The 15,155-nt window shown below is 46.8% G+C and overlaps 2 protein-coding genes across 4 annotated transcripts in view; both read right to left on the bottom strand.

The window, feature by feature from the left end:
- Nucleotides 1-118: 118 nt before the first annotated feature.
- LOC136053990 (solute carrier family 22 member 13-like) lies at nt 119-6,677 on the bottom strand. The gene is made up of 10 exons (XM_065745012.1): nt 6,306-6,677; nt 5,623-5,726; nt 4,814-4,968; nt 4,403-4,571; nt 3,998-4,118; nt 3,247-3,341; nt 2,718-2,932; nt 2,048-2,156; nt 1,558-1,768; nt 119-994 (listed from the first exon to the last, which is right to left on the bottom strand). The coding sequence occupies exons 1-10, from the start codon at nt 6,675-6,677 to the stop codon at nt 899-901; spliced, it is 1,647 nt and encodes a 548-aa protein (XP_065601084.1). The 3' UTR covers nt 119-898.
- A 2,479-nt stretch (nt 6,678-9,156) lies between these two features.
- OXSR1 (oxidative stress responsive kinase 1) overlaps nt 9,157-15,155 on the bottom strand; it is an 83,469-nt gene continuing 77,470 nt past the window's right edge. For all 3 annotated transcript variants that reach the window (XM_065744988.1, XM_065744989.1, XM_065744990.1), the window contains 5 exons: nt 13,934-14,007; nt 12,974-13,026; nt 12,104-12,172; nt 11,158-11,222; nt 9,157-10,344 (listed from right to left, as the gene is read on the bottom strand). In XM_065744988.1, coding sequence (XP_065601060.1) covers nt 10,270-10,344; nt 11,158-11,222; nt 12,104-12,172; nt 12,974-13,026; nt 13,934-14,007 — 336 coding nt within the window. In that variant the 3' untranslated portion in view covers nt 9,157-10,269. The remainder of the gene's footprint in view (nt 10,345-11,157; nt 11,223-12,103; nt 12,173-12,973; nt 13,027-13,933; nt 14,008-15,155) is intronic.

The raw sequence follows: 15,155 nt of genomic DNA, 5'->3' as shown, positions 1-15,155 counted from the left end.
AAGAGAAGAGAAGAGAAGAGAAGAGAAGAGAAGAGAAGAGAAGAGAAGAGAAGAGAAGAGAAGAGAAGAGAAGAGAAGAGAAGAGAAGAGAAGAGAAGAGAAGAGAAGAGAAGAGAAGAGAAGAGAAGAGAAGAGAAGAGAAGAGAAGAGAAGAGAAGAAAGAAGAGGAGATCTAACAGTTCTTCTAAGAAATAAAGTGGCACAACATCTCTCAGTTTCTCAGAACACATAAATGAATGTGGTTCCTCCACAACAGCCCAACAGAACACGTCAGTACACTTCCATTCAAAGCCACTGGCACCAAGGCACTCCACTGCCTTGTAGATGTCCTTGCTCACTGCTTGCTGTTTCTTCTATCATATCCTCTTTTTTTCCTCAGTTGATTATTTCAGATCTTAAATAAACCAATAAAACGTAAAGGAGCATTTTGAAAAGAGGGTGAGAAGACCACACTAGACAGTCAAGAGAAATCCCTCTAGTAATTGTGAGATGGTTTTCAGTGCTGAATCTGCGCTGCCTTTTTCCTCACTGAACACAGTACTTCTCTGCTGGTTTATTCAGTACTCTGGCAGGTGTCTCACTTTACAGCCACGCATTCTTGGAGATGGGACAGGAATGGGAAAGAGAAAATATCCCATCCATTCTGGCTTCAGACTTCTCTCTTTTTCTCTTAACCTAAAAGCATCTTCTCCAGCAAGAGCACTGTTGAACATGAGAAAGCATGCAGTGCCTGAGGAGAAGGTATAGAGAAAAATACATGAAGGCAAAAAAGACAAATAAAGGCAAGAACTGGCAGTGACTGCTTGACTGGGAGAGGTTCTGTAAATGGAGACCCTGCCTGTCCTCAGCAGTGCTGCAGTGTGAAGTGGCCTTTAATTACAGCTGCTTGTAGGCCTATCTAGAAGTAAGTGTTCTTTGTGTTCTCATTGACTTGGCCACCATCTTTTACTTTCACATGTCCTTTTTCAGAGCTGCTGCTGGCATTTTCATGGACCTAACAAAACAGAAAAAAACTTAACAGAATGGCACGGTATGATTCAAAGACAGTCTTCTCCAATTAGCTGAATGACACGCAGCCTTCAGCAATCTGACTTATCATACATCACCCACTCTCTGACCACTGGTGGATCTCCTTTCCCTAACAAAAGTACTGCTGTGCAATTCCACCCTGCCCAGTGGTGAAAGGGGATCCAGGATCTACGCCATGATGAAAGCTAAAGAGCAAGGTGACAAGGCATGGGTTTTTTCTTGGGAAGGGCAGGGAGAGCCAAGAGAAGCACCCACCACTCCTGAAGCCTTTCCACTACACGGACAAGAGAGAAGTGATGATTGCCATGGGCCTGAGGCACCCTTTTGGGTTGGGTAATGGGCACACCACCACCAGCATCCTACTCATCCACTGTAGTGGAGAATCCCAACTTCCTGTCTTCTAATCACTGCAAGCTGTCCACAAAGATGCCATTACCTCCTGCCCACACAATGCCAAACGGCCATTCTGTGGTCCCCCTTTCATCTTCTGACCAAGAGGAGACAGCATGGGGGCTGCTGACCACTCACCACTGCCATGGGCTGGCCACCCTCTGTGCCATCTGCCAGTTCAATGCCACGAGTCTCAGGGAGCAGGAAGCAGAGCAATCCCCCAAGCACGGTGGTACCACCATAGATGGCCATGGGGATGACCCGGTGGTACTGTTCCAGGAGGAAGATCAGTGGGGCAATGATCCCTGCCACCCTCGCCACCATCGAGCACAGCCCCACGCCGCTCTGCCTGCAGGAGTGAGGGATGGTGAGAGATACAAGCTGGACTTGGCTCTCCCTGTACACTCCTGTGCTTTCCTCCTAGGCCATGTTTGTAATGCCTTGTTGAGGGGACAGACCATGGAGATGGCCATGGCATCTCCTTCCTGCCCCGTGACAGAAACCAACCACAGCTGTGGGTCCCACCATCACCACCACTGCTACCCATGGCAGATTGCTGCAACTGGTACTCCTGCAACGAGGGCTGTCCCTGCTGGAGGGAAGCCATAAAAGCATGGTGAAACCTCACCTGATGATGGTGGGGAAGAGCTCTGCAGTATAGACGTAGGCGGAGGAGAATGAGGCTGAGGCTGTAAACTTGCCAACGGTGGCCAGGACGGTGATCACCACAGGCTGATCTGAGGAGAGAGAAGGGGAAGGGGAGAAAGAGAAGGGGAAGGGAAGAAAGAGAAGGGAAGAAAGAGAAGGAGGAGAAGAAAGAGAAAGAGAAGAAGGGAAGAAAGAAGATTGCTGCTGCAGGATTGGTGGCTAGCACCCCTCTGGGATGACAGCTGGGGACTCATGCTGACAATCGTGTTGCCTGAAGGAAGCCATCACCACTGTGTCTGAACATGAACTGTGGAGCAGCTCTAGTCTGGGGGCCGCCATCAGCACCCTGCATCCCTCTCATTTCCCCACCAACCTGCACAAAGGTCAGCTCTGCCAGTTGAGCCCAAAGGACTCAGCTCTACTTTTTCCTATCAGTCAGCAGGCAAACCTTTTCTCATCAGAATGGGCCTTGGGTATGTGACCAAGTCTATTGCAGCCATGGTATCAGGTTCAGATTAACCCTGACAGGTATGTGGAACTGCAGCCAGCCTGGTTGGGACAATGGCACCTGCACTAGAAAGGGAAAGTTTGGGGCTTGGTGGCTTCCTGCATCAGAATCTACAGTCTCAAGACAAGGTGAGGTTGTTCACCTTCAGGGATGACAGTGAGTAACAGACACACAAGGCCACTCAGCAGAAGGAAACCACCCTGGGATTTCTTCCTCCCAAACCACTGTAGCATGAAGATACAACCAACACGGCCTGGGATTTCCACTGCTCCAAATGCAAGCTGTGTCAGGTAGATGTCCAGACCAAAATTAGTCACGTTCAGACTCAAACCATAGTACACAAGGCTGTTAACAAACCTGAAAACCGAGCAGAGTAGCACTAAGCATACAGATCATGTGTGAGTAAATACAATATTGATATCATCCGACAACACTTTGACCATGCCCTGGGGTTTCCAAGGAACGTGAAACCAGACCAGCACACAAGTGCTGTGAAAGCAGGGACTGTTAAATCTTTCACAGATGCTGCATTACATATTCAGGAACTTAAAACAGAAATAAGAAACAAAATCATCCCCAAACCACACAAGGTGAATTTACATTTATGAGTAACCATCCAGTCCTTCTCTTCACATGGAAATTAGGAAATGAGGAACCAAGGGATGACTTACCAGGCACACGACATGATTAAAGTCACCTTCAGGAGGTGCTTCTTCCGAAGGAGATCCAGAATACTTCCAGACTTGGTCTGGGCCTCACATTTCAGCTTCAACATTCAGAAAGACAGAGAGTCAGAGCAGACAAAGGAAACTCACTTTTCCCAGCAGAAGACACAGGACAACCCCAGCAGGGCATGACCAAATCAGTACTGGGAGGGATGGCAGCCCAATGGGGCTGGGCTCTTGTGCCTGGGGACTGGGTGTCCTGAGCAGCAGGTTAAAATCAGAGGGATTCCTTGGGATGAACATTTTACTGGTGTGTGGTGCTGGGGTTGGGATGGTGGGTAACCACCTCTTTAGATATTTAGGCCTGGAAAATCAGAGCAGGGATCTCATGCTCAACCTCAACAGTCCTCACTGCAGAAAAGTAAGGGGAGGATTTTGATTTTGAAAGGAAGCTTTCTTTCTCCCACAGAGTACTCCAGAAATGCTGCAGACTGAGCCTCCGCAGAAGCTGTGCCTCCTCCCTGACCTTGTTTCATGTCAGCTTAAGCTATAATTAACCATCATCCACCATTAAATGAGGTTCGCCTGTACATGGAAAGCTCTTTACCCAGTGACACCAAATCTTCGACAGATCTTTTCTGAACTGGAAACCCCAGCTTCTTCCCAGGTCTTTATTTACTGGCTTAATCGTGCTGCCCCTGGGCTGCAAGCACAGAGGCAGGTCTCTGGGGTCTACAAGGCATGGCACTGCTGCTACCTGGTCGAGCAGTTCTGGAGGAATGGTGCGTTTGTTGATGGATGCTGCCTTCTTCAGGTACTTCTTAGCTTCTTCTATTTTGCCTTTTGTCACCAGCCAGCGAGCTGACTCTGGTAGCACCCTGCCAAGGAGATGAGAGCACAAAACTCCACTGAGACCTGCTGAGCTTCCTCACAGGTCATCCCCCTGCCACCAGGTCCAGCAATGGGTGGGAGGTGTGATGGAGGGATCCAAACACAGCTTCAGCTCAGGTTTCCCAGGCCACTGAGGTCACAGTTGAGGACCTGAATGAAAGCAGCTGCTGCTCTCAGTGGTGCACATCTCAAGGAGATGTGCCGAGCTCTGTAGAAGCCCCCCCAGCATCTGTCATGTTTGCAAGGAGCTCACTGCCCACCTGACACTTACCAGATGAAGAGGAAAAGGATAAATATAGGAGCAGATCCTACAATTTGGAGCAACCTCCAGTTACGAATGCCGTAACTCAAGCCAGCCAAAATCATCTGTCCAGCAGCAAAACAGCAGTGAGAAAGAAGAACTGCCTTTGGTCGATGGGAGACACCAACCCATTCCGTAGCTGAAAAGAATGAAGACTTAAAGTCATCTACTCCATTTATCCCCACGCTGTCCTCTCAGACTTAAGGAAAAACGGGTAAAATACACCAGCCTGGGTCATTGCATGGGACTACATTAAAACACAAGCCATTCTTTTGGGAGAGAGTTTTTCAAGATGTGCTGGATGACTTTTTATTTCCTTGCAGACCTCTTCCACTGCACCCTAGACAATCACAACTATCTCCTCCAAGGCATTCTACTCACCTAGGGCCAGTAAGGTCATCATGATCCCCGACACTGAAGCCCCCACGACACATCTGAAGGCCAAGTACAGGTAGAAATGAGGCACAAAGGTAATTGCTACACCAAACAAGCCCTCGAGGAGGATGGAGATCAAGAGGACTGGCCGACGGCCAAACCTACAGAGGAAGAAAAAGACAGCTGATATCTTCTCCTGGAGATGGCTCTGGGGAGACCTGAGAGCAGCCCTTCAGTATCTAGAGGGCTGTAAGAAAGAAGGGGACAGATTCTTGAGCAGGGTCTGTTGTGATAGGATAAGGGGAAGCGGTTATAATGAAAAAGTGTTTTACAGTAAGGGCAGTAAAATACTGGCACACACTGCCCAGAGAGGCAGCGGATGCTCCATCCCTGCAGACATGCAGGGTCAGGCTGGACAGAGCTCTAGTTGCAGGTGTCCCTGCTCATTGCAGGGGAGTTGGCTTTTAAAGGTCCCTCCAACTAAGAGAATTCTGTGATTCTATAATCCAGGGAGACACCATAGGGAAGAGTTCAAAGGGATAGACTGCAATTTGGGAGCCATTCACACGTCTGCTCTCTTGAGGGCAACAAAGATCAGTGTTTTCCTAGTTCCCACACAAAGCACACACTGTTGGACCATCCTGTTGGCCATGACTTCACAAGATCCGAGGACTCTGGCCAGGGTCACTATAATTTTGTCGCAGCCAGTGACAAAATACACGGGGTGTTGTGGCCAACCAGGGACTGGAGCATTGCACTACCCTACACGTTGCTGCTTTGGCATGGAGAGTGGGAATTTGCTGCTGTCTCCTCACCTGTCACTGAGGATCCCAAAGATCATGGCTCCCAGGAACATTCCCAGCATATAAACAGACTGTGAGATGTCATTCAGGTTCTTCCTGTCACACACGAGGTCAAACTGGAAGAAGGAAACAGCTGCTTTTGCAACTGGGCAGCACTTCTGGTCCCAGGGGGCACAGTCTGGCTGCTCAGGCTCACACTGTAGCCCCTGGGAGCAGACATTATATCCCTAAGGATATGAATCTCTTGTCTCTGGCAGACATTGCTGCCCAGAAAGCTGTGTGTGCCCCATACCTGGAGGTGCTCAGCCAGCTGGATGGGGCCCTGGGCAGCCTGAGCTGGTAGGAGGTCAATCTGCTCACAGCAGGGGTTGGGACTGGATGGGCTTTATAGTCCCTTCCAATCCAATCACTCCTTAAGTCTGTGATTCTCTGCCAGCGGCCCCAGTGGACATTAAGATCCCATTCTGCCTGCACACGACCTCACAAGGATCACAGATGCAATCCGAGCGATGGAGCCAGGGCTCCCCAGAAAATATTTGGTGCAAATCTCACCCCAGCTGCATTACAGCCAGCTTCACTCCAACCAACCTTCAGCTCATGGATGCATCCCATCCCATCCCATCCCATCCCATCCCATCCCATCCCATCCCATCCCATCCCATCCCATCCCCAGAGCATCACAAGGAGGTACAGACCTCGGTGAGCAGGGACGGCTGCTGTGCTGTGGGGTACACCCAGCCATTGCTGCACTTCTCCGTGGTGTTCAGGCCGTACGCCACGATGGAGTCCAGGTCCCAGTCCACGGGGGAGTACATGGAGCACTGCTCGTACTCACCATCCGCGTCCTGGGGCAGGGTGAGGTTCAGCTGCTCTTCCTCAGTCAGGTTGGGGCCGACAGCGCGGATCCAGTCCGTGTTGCAGTAATGAGGCACATCCACAACCATGAACAGCTGGCAGAACTGGTGGAAGGCCATGCTGAGGCACGGAGCCAAGGAGAACAGCACCAGCCTCCTCTGGAACGGCCCGAATTCGCCGGCTGCTTTCAGACTTTCCCCAATGCCCGACATCGTGAGCTGAGTCTGGAAGAGGACAGTGCTGAGACAGACTTTCCTGAGGGCTGGAATTAATGTTTAATCTCAAGATAAACTCTGCAGACGTAGGCAGGCACAACAAATATGTAACGTCCCTTCCAGATACACCTGACACCCAATGTTGTACCTGTCCTAAGTACACCGTGTAATATATTAATCACGTGCCACCCACAAACACGCCGGGTCTGTTAGCGGGGAAAGCGTGGAGAATCCCTCTTGGGAGACCTGGATGACATCTCTGCTGTGGATATGGGGATTCATGTCCACATCAACTGCAGGTGCTGTGTCTACCTCCACGCTGAGCAGACCCCATCAGTTCCATTCAGGCAAAGTTCAGAGGCTGAGACAGCACGGTGTCCTGCAGAGCTGATGGAAGTCCAAGGGAGAAAAAGGAGCGGTGCTAATGGATGGCAGAGCTGCAGATGAGGAGTCTGCTTGGCCACACTCCGAGCTGTTGGAGTCATGTTTCCTTCTGCAGCTTCCTTCCCTGTGTGGCCACAGGCGAGACCATGCTTCCTGAGCCACCCCGCAGCACGGCACGGCTGCGTGCAGAGCTATGGGGAAGGCACACGTGGTTGGGAGAAATCTGACATACAGAAGTGTTGCTTTAGGCAGGTTTGTCAACCCACAGCTCAAAATGCATTCAAATGATCACTGAAAATGTGAAAGCAGCTCTGTTCAGCCTAGCCCTGAAGCAGCATTTGTCCTCAGGTGAGGCTTTGTGAGAAAGAGTCTCCATAGGTGCCCAAAAACACCCAGGAGCCCAACTTGGGATATTCTTTGATTTCCTTATATTTATGATGGATAAAATAGAGAGCCTGGGCCGGGCACTGCATTTATAGGGGGATGGAGGGGTACCAGACCCCTGCCCCAGAGTAATGTCTAGGTAATGCAATGCCCCTCAAACCCCTAAACCCTTCCCCAGTGACACATAAACCACAAACCCAACACGTGGCAATGGACAATTTGTTCTTTATTGATTAAAAATTAGAGACATGCAGTAAAATACAAAGTCAAAAAAAAAAAAGGAAAAAAAAAAGCCTGAATATTTTACATCTTTCATTATAATCTACAATACATCAAACGTTGTGAAGAGGATCTGTTTTCATTAACAGAGCATTGCCCTTAATAGGAGGAACTAACTTAAAATTGCCACCTGCTTCCAGGTTCGGATCAGAAATTTCCACACACACACACACACACACAAAAAAAAAAAAAAAAAGAAAACCAACCCAACAAATTCATGACACTGGAAAACAATTATGAACAGCGTTGGCACTTACTGGAACAACATCAGAAAAGACAGTTGTCTAGCACTGTAAGAGCCCGAGTAAGAATTCCAGATTGCTACCCAAAACATCTGGAGAACTACAGAGCAAGTGACATCAGTTTCTTCCTTACTTATTTTCTCCAAGAAAGCACTAAGGAGCCTCGGGTTAGTGTGAGCTCACCTCTACGTCCTGGCTATGGGAAGGTGGGGAATAACTTAATAAATAGAGGCTGCATTGTTCCACTGGGGCAGTTCAAGTCCTACATTTCTCAGCACCAGGACGCAAATGAACAGGCAGAAGGGAAAAATGATGCTACACCAAAAACTGCCTCATCTCAACATCCTCGTGGTTTACAGAACATTCCTGATTCCCGTGGGGTGCCACGAACAATCAGGACTCCAGCCTGCTCCTCCCCACGCCAGGAAGCTTGCTGGGGGAAACCTCTGGGAGTGCTTTGTGTCAAGGAACACAAAGAAGTGTGAGAGTTGGCACACACGTGTGCATGCACACTCAGCCAAGCCCAGCCACCACCAGCTCCCCAACATCAGACATCCTCAGCTGTTGAGAGCCTCTGCTCAGCACCCCAGTGCTCTCACTCTCACACCTTCCTCCTCCTCTGCACCTCCTTCTCACTCACCAGCTGCAGACACCTGGCAGCACCTACGGGAACATATCCACTACCCACCTACAGACTAAAAGGGACAAGGGCAGTATAAAAAGAACATGCACAATTTAGGAAGCTTCCGCAGCTGCTCATCAAGAAAAATATATAAATATAGATTGTTCATCAGAAGACTCAGAAATAAAAAATGTCCTAAGTGAACCCACTCATTCTGCTTTAAACACTGTTTCTGAATTGTTTGCGGCCGAGGGAAACCAAACACGTTTCCATCTGTGTGTTAAATTACAGGCTTACAATGTCTGTGTATGAAACACTCCAGAGCCAACAGCGGTTACAAAGGCCAACTGTGAATCGGTAGAGGAAAAAAAAGAAACCAACACCATTTATTCTTCACATATTGCATGACAAGCGTCTCTCATCACACTCCAAGTATAATTTATACCACTCGTGTAGAAATTCCAATACAACAGCACGTAGAAAGAAAACCTAAATAGGTGTGACAGGGTTTCGGTGACATCCTGATCAGACACGGAGCCTCGGACCGCCGCCAAGGCCGACGAGCCAAGCGCTTAGTGCAGGAGGGACACAGCCCGGCGCTCGCCCGCCCGGTGGCACCGCTCTGCCGGCAGTTCTTTATTGCTGTAAGTCACCACAGGGATGGTTCCACGGGTACCGGTTTGCAAGGGACTGGGAAACACGGCGGGGAGGACTCGCACAGCCAGGCAAAGCGGGCTGGGCCTCAGCAACAGTCCCAAGTGCGTCTTTTCCAGACGCAGTGACACGGATCTCCTCTCCCTCTGAGCATGAGTAGTGAGTTTGTTGATCATCTGCAAGACCGGTTTCCAGATATCAATGCCTCGTTGCTCTGCTTTAAGAGCAGAGTACAGCTGAGGATGTAGACTGAAAGACGTGTTTGGAAGAAGGACTGCTTAACGTAAATGAAGAGGTTCAGCCCTCATGCCACACCTGGCACTCATGTGGAGAGAACCCAAATGATAACAAATGAAAATTAAGGCAGTTTACAAAGGGAAGCTGACTTCTAACACTCTGAAGTCGAGGAACTTCTCAAAAACACAAACAAGGGAAGAAGGCTCTCCCTCCTGTGGGTTAAGACTCGGCTTGCCTTCTCAGATGCAAGCATTCAAACCAGCAGTTTAAAAATACAGCTGAAGAGAAGCAGATTTCTCAGCACTCCAGGTGACCCAAGCAACATGTACATGGGTGTTTCAGATGGAAGGAGAAGCAGGTAAAGACGAAGGAAAAAAAAATCTGTTCGGTATTAAAACTTGTGCAAAAATAGCAAGTGAAAAAAAAAATGAAACCACATGTAAGCAAACATTTAGGCAAGATCATCAGAGCAGTGGAACCCCCGCTTCGTACTCAGTAGTATTTTTCTTTAAAGTAAGGCAATAATAATATGAACATGCAGGCAATGACATGTTGGATCTGCATGTTTTGAGATGACATACAAAAACATGAGACTTGTTTACAAAAGGTGTAAACGCCATCAGTAATCTCAGGAAGGTTTGTGATCCTATTAAGGAGAATGTTAAAGCTTCTAGAAAGGGGGCTGTAGTTCAATTCTTTGGCAGTAGTGGTTTTTTTAGGCTAACAGAAGCATTACGAATATGCACATGTGGGTTCTCTGTTGGGAATCATCTCCTGGGGCCATTGTTTAGCTGATGCTGAGCTGTGCAAATCCTATAAGTTTGCCATCATCGGGGATATCTGAGCCTTCGACACCAGATGCCTGGAACACAAGGAACAGAGATCTAAATAGCAACACACATGCTCTGCCTTGTGATACACACCATATCACTATGAGGTACAACAGACATACAAGACAGCTTTGCATGGCTTTCAGCAGCCAGCATCACCCGAAGTTAAAATTGAGCTTTGTTGTTTCTTGTTTGTTTGTGGCGGGGGTTTTTTGAGCTAGGAAGAGTTGGGACTGAAGTTCTGCCAGTATCTGCTCTGGCTAGGGCTACCTGCACTAACAAGGAATAAAAAAAATCCAGCTTATTCATAGAAAGGGTCAAAAGTAACATAATTTACTGCTTCACTGCCAATAAAATGTTTACACCCTTGTTCTGTCACTGTAGTTATCTATGCATTTCACTATCCCTGCTGTTATCTCTCCTCTTCTAGCCTGTCTTCTCTGCTTTTGGTTCTTCCCCATCCCCCTTCACCTCCTTCTCCAACACCCTCTTCCTTCATGGCATCACTGGCATTTCTCAGCCCACTTCCCTGCCCTGACATATTTCTGCCATTTCCAGACCTGTGTAACTTCCAGGCCCAAAAAATACCTCTCTGCAACATTTTGATATGTTTACTAGCCAGGGAAAGGGAAGCTCTGTGTCAGCACATCATCTGACACAGTCATTTAACTGAGGTCAGACAGAGGACAAGATGGCCTGCACTGCCTACTGCTAGACAACCAGTAGGAAGCTTTGGAAAGGAAGTGCATACATGAGATGCCCATAGTAAACACCACAGGCCTCTATATGCAATGCTTCATCTTTGCAACTGACAGCTTGTTCAATTAGGGAACAGAAATAAATACCAGTTTGAAAGTGACGGATCTGTTTGCTTGGGGCTCTTCCACAATTTTCTGCAAATTAGCTGCAACTGAAATCACACACACACAGAGAACAAGAAAGATGGGCAAATATTAGGTCAGGCTAGAGAATAATGTCCCAAACTTATAAGGTCTCTTTACACTACTCAAACTTAGAACAGTTTAAAATGATACAAAAAGTTTAGGCCTCCATTAGACTCAGTTTATTTAAATCTAAAGATTTTTGTTACAATGCTTCTTTTGAAAGAACACTTTTTTTTTCCTCAAAGCATAATTAGTAGTAACGAGCTTCCCAAATGTGCATGAAAATCCATTTGCTTTCACACCAGCAGCCTTTCCAGATTCTGAAGGAACAGTTTTGCTTTCTGTAGCTGAAATATATGGGTGCTTTTGGCAGTTTGAACTCTCACCTGCTGCATAAAGCAGGCACATTTATTTAGGAAACTGCTCTTGGAGGTAGTTATTCATATACACTTGAAATGCAGCAGCAACCAACGTTGTTGCCTCAGCCCAACTGCATCACATGCAATAGTGCTTCATATTTCCTTCCACAGTCTGCCTTAAAACAAAAAAGCCTGGCTGATTCCAGTCCCAGACCTCTTGTGCAGAACCTGTCAGCAGGACAGGCTTGCAGAGCAATTTGGCAGTGCCTATGTCAGATGAGATTGATTCAGTTAATGCACTGATTAGCTTTCATTTTGCGTTACAGGAATGTTTGCTTTGTAATCTTTCCAATAAGATCCTATTCTTGTGAACCAAAGGTTGCCTATATATGTCAGGCACAGAACTGCCAGGAGAATTAATGGCAGTTTTGTAGAGCCACTGGGGTAAGGAATCAAGGCTGCAGAGAACTCTCCTAGCACCCATTCATTAGAACATTTAAAGATGCAGAAATGACTGAAACGGAGCAGAAGAAACAATTGGTAATTACCTATTACCAGATCTCTGCCATCAACAAGCCCTGCTGAAATTAGTTCTTGAGATACACCATCAGCAGTATCTGTTGGGGAGAAACACAAGAACTGGTTACTATAAAAAAGAAATTGTCCAGCTGATAGAGGTATCACACAGAATCACGGATTGACCATGCAGTTCCAGACTTGCTTCTTTTCCCCTGCCCTTGCTGGGGCAAATCCTGAGGCTATTCTAAACTTTGTAGAGCCTTCTCAAAAGACCTGAGACGTTCCCTTTTAAGTGAGTAAAGAAAAGTCCATTCACCCAATTCAGGGCACACCTCAGTACATCCTACTGAAGAGGTGTCATTCAGTGTGTAGTGAGGCAGCCTAAAGGACAATCTGTTAAAGTCCACAATAAAAAGGTGTTGTGTCAGTGCACTAACTTGGTGGGGAAACAAATCTTCCACGTGGAAGGGGAAAGCCCAGCAAACTTATATCTGCATTGATATGTTCTCAGGTCAATTCTTCTTCTAGCTACTCATTTTCAAGATGGGATCAAAAGCCACAGAAGGGAAGGGGAATACCACACACTTCTGTATGTCAACCAGCCTGCAGCTTACAGCACTGCAGCAAGACAGCTCTGAGCTATGCCTTCAGACTCCAAGCTAAAAATGCATCGTATGGCTGTACCTCAGTCATATTCAGAACAGTTTTACATGAGGCTTCCCAGCAGCAGTGCTCCAAGCACTTGCTCAACCATAAGGCAAGCCTTGGAATACCTGTGGGAAGGCACTTCAGGCAGACACTCTCATGCTGTCTCCATACACACAACTGAAGAGTACAAAACACAAAAGGTCCCTTTTGACAAAGCCACCCTCACGCACCAGAATGCCACACCAGCTCACCTCTCCCTGGCGTAAATTCAAATCGGATATCATTGAGTTCTTTTTTTGAATTCCTGTGGAAAGAAGAACGTTTGATATGGAAGAGAACATTTCACTGCAATGCTCAGAAGAATGCTGTGCTACCACTGAGGAGTTGGTCTGTGTAGGGAACTGAGTTCACTATACTCCTCATCCTTTAATAGGAAAAAAAACTGTTCACTTGGCTGTGCATCTGGAAGCTGAGCTCTCAACACTATTCCTGTCAACTTCACAAAGCACGGAGTGGGCTGAAGTTCACAATAGGTGAGGGTCAATTCTCTGGCACATGGCCACACTGTTCCACTGCCAGCAGCTCATAGTGATGAGCAGCTTTATCTTTCAAGCACAACATGCAGAAGCAGCAAACACTGTCTCATTCTGTGGATGCACCTGCCCAGGAACAACCAACCCAGTGCCTATCTGCAACTAAGATGCCCATGGAAGTCAGGCAGAGTCCTTAAATGAGAAATGTCAACATGCATAATGATGGTGGAGTGCACTTACAACCCTTTTTTTTGCCTCTTTCAGGGACATGAACCAGAACCATGTCTTCAGTTGGATAAAAGTGCTTCAAGTTCAGGACTTGATGACTGAAGTTGTGTTGGATCACCCAACCACTGAGGCACACAGCCAAGATCCCCATCCCTGATCCTCTCAGAGGACCCAGCTAATTCCTTCCTTCTCAGACTATCAGAGTGAAGAGGGATGTACACAAGCACCAAAACCTTCTTCAACTTGTCAAACTGGAGAAGCAAATGAGATGGAAACTGCTTTTCTTGGTCCCAGTTTCAGGAGATGAACGCAACCCCCAAGCTGACAAACAATACACGGCCACAGCTTTTCAACTAGAAGGGCACACAACAAGATGCACTACAGAGTTCTTCCAACGTCCCTGTCTACAAAGTCTGACTTTGACATAACAGACCAGTTATGTGTCCTTACCTTAACCTTAGTACAAGGCTGATGGGGACTTTCGTATCTTCCTGTACCGGAGCTGCAGCAGGGGCAGGTGGGGCCTGCAATAGGATTATGCTATTTTAAAACAGACTAATGCTTCCTTTCCCTAGCATTAAAACCAGAGATAACCTCAATCAACTATAAATAAAAATAAACGTTTTAACTTATGACTGGAGCCCTGACAATACAATGAAAATCAAGACAGAATTAAATGGGAAAGCTCCGTGCTTAAATAGTAATTCAGGATGTTCTCTGCAATTGTCTCTACAAGAGGAAATACTACACAATTTCATGAAATGTCAAATTATCAGGAAACTTCAGAATAGAAACTTCAGAATAGATGCTAAATACAAAGAAAGTGCTCACTTTGCCTTGAAAAATTAAGGTTTTCAGGCACACATCCTCATCATGAAGTGCTTCCACACATCAGGCACTTCAAGGCCTCCTGTGTTTTAATCTCTGCCCCAAACATCTGACTTAGGAATGTGATACAATTGTGGAGAGTACTTGGGGAAAAAAATAATTGGTAGATTAGCATATACTCCCAATTACTTCTTAGTGAAACTGGGGACTTCAGGAGTATCTAGCTACCTATTTTCACTTCTAAATTAGTTCTGAGCAATTACTGGTACCTGCAGTCAAAGCATTTTATAATGCTCAGCAGCAGATTTCCAGCAGGAAAGATCCATCTTTATAGCACTTGTGATACTTCCAGTAAAGGACTAATTATTAATCAAACTCCACCAAATAAAAGCAACCAAATAACCCACTTTAACTGAAAAAAAGACAATTACTCTTTCTCTGTGCATATTATCTGTGCTGCACATGCTGAGCCGGGGATTTTAGATCTGCAGTAACCAGACAATGCCTAGCTGATAATTTAAGCCTTGACCACGTTCTTTGTTTCATCTAGATCATTTGCTGTTTCACAAGAGAAAATAATCATCCTCTGTTGCAGAATCATATTCTACTCCATCTCTTGGTGCTCTTCTGCCACCAATGCAGCTCACAGCTACTGACTGTCTGGGAGCTGTTAAGTTTGATCAGTGAAAACAAGCAGATTATACAAAGCACTGAGGTCTGCAAAAAGGGAGTGAACAAGCTACAAGAACCAAAGGAAAGCTATAAGAAAGAACACTATAACACACAGAGGTATGAAGTTCAACTTAGGACAAGCTACCAATAAATAAGCTATTGGGCTGTAGTG

This window comes from Cyrtonyx montezumae, unplaced genomic scaffold (assembly GCF_038088225.1).
Source record: "Cyrtonyx montezumae isolate F1298 unplaced genomic scaffold, pur_monq_1.0 scaffold_32, whole genome shotgun sequence".
NCBI lineage: Eukaryota > Metazoa > Chordata > Aves > Galliformes > Odontophoridae > Cyrtonyx > Cyrtonyx montezumae.
Note: the sequence above shows the minus strand (reverse complement) of the source record. Positions and strands in the feature narration are given on the sequence as shown.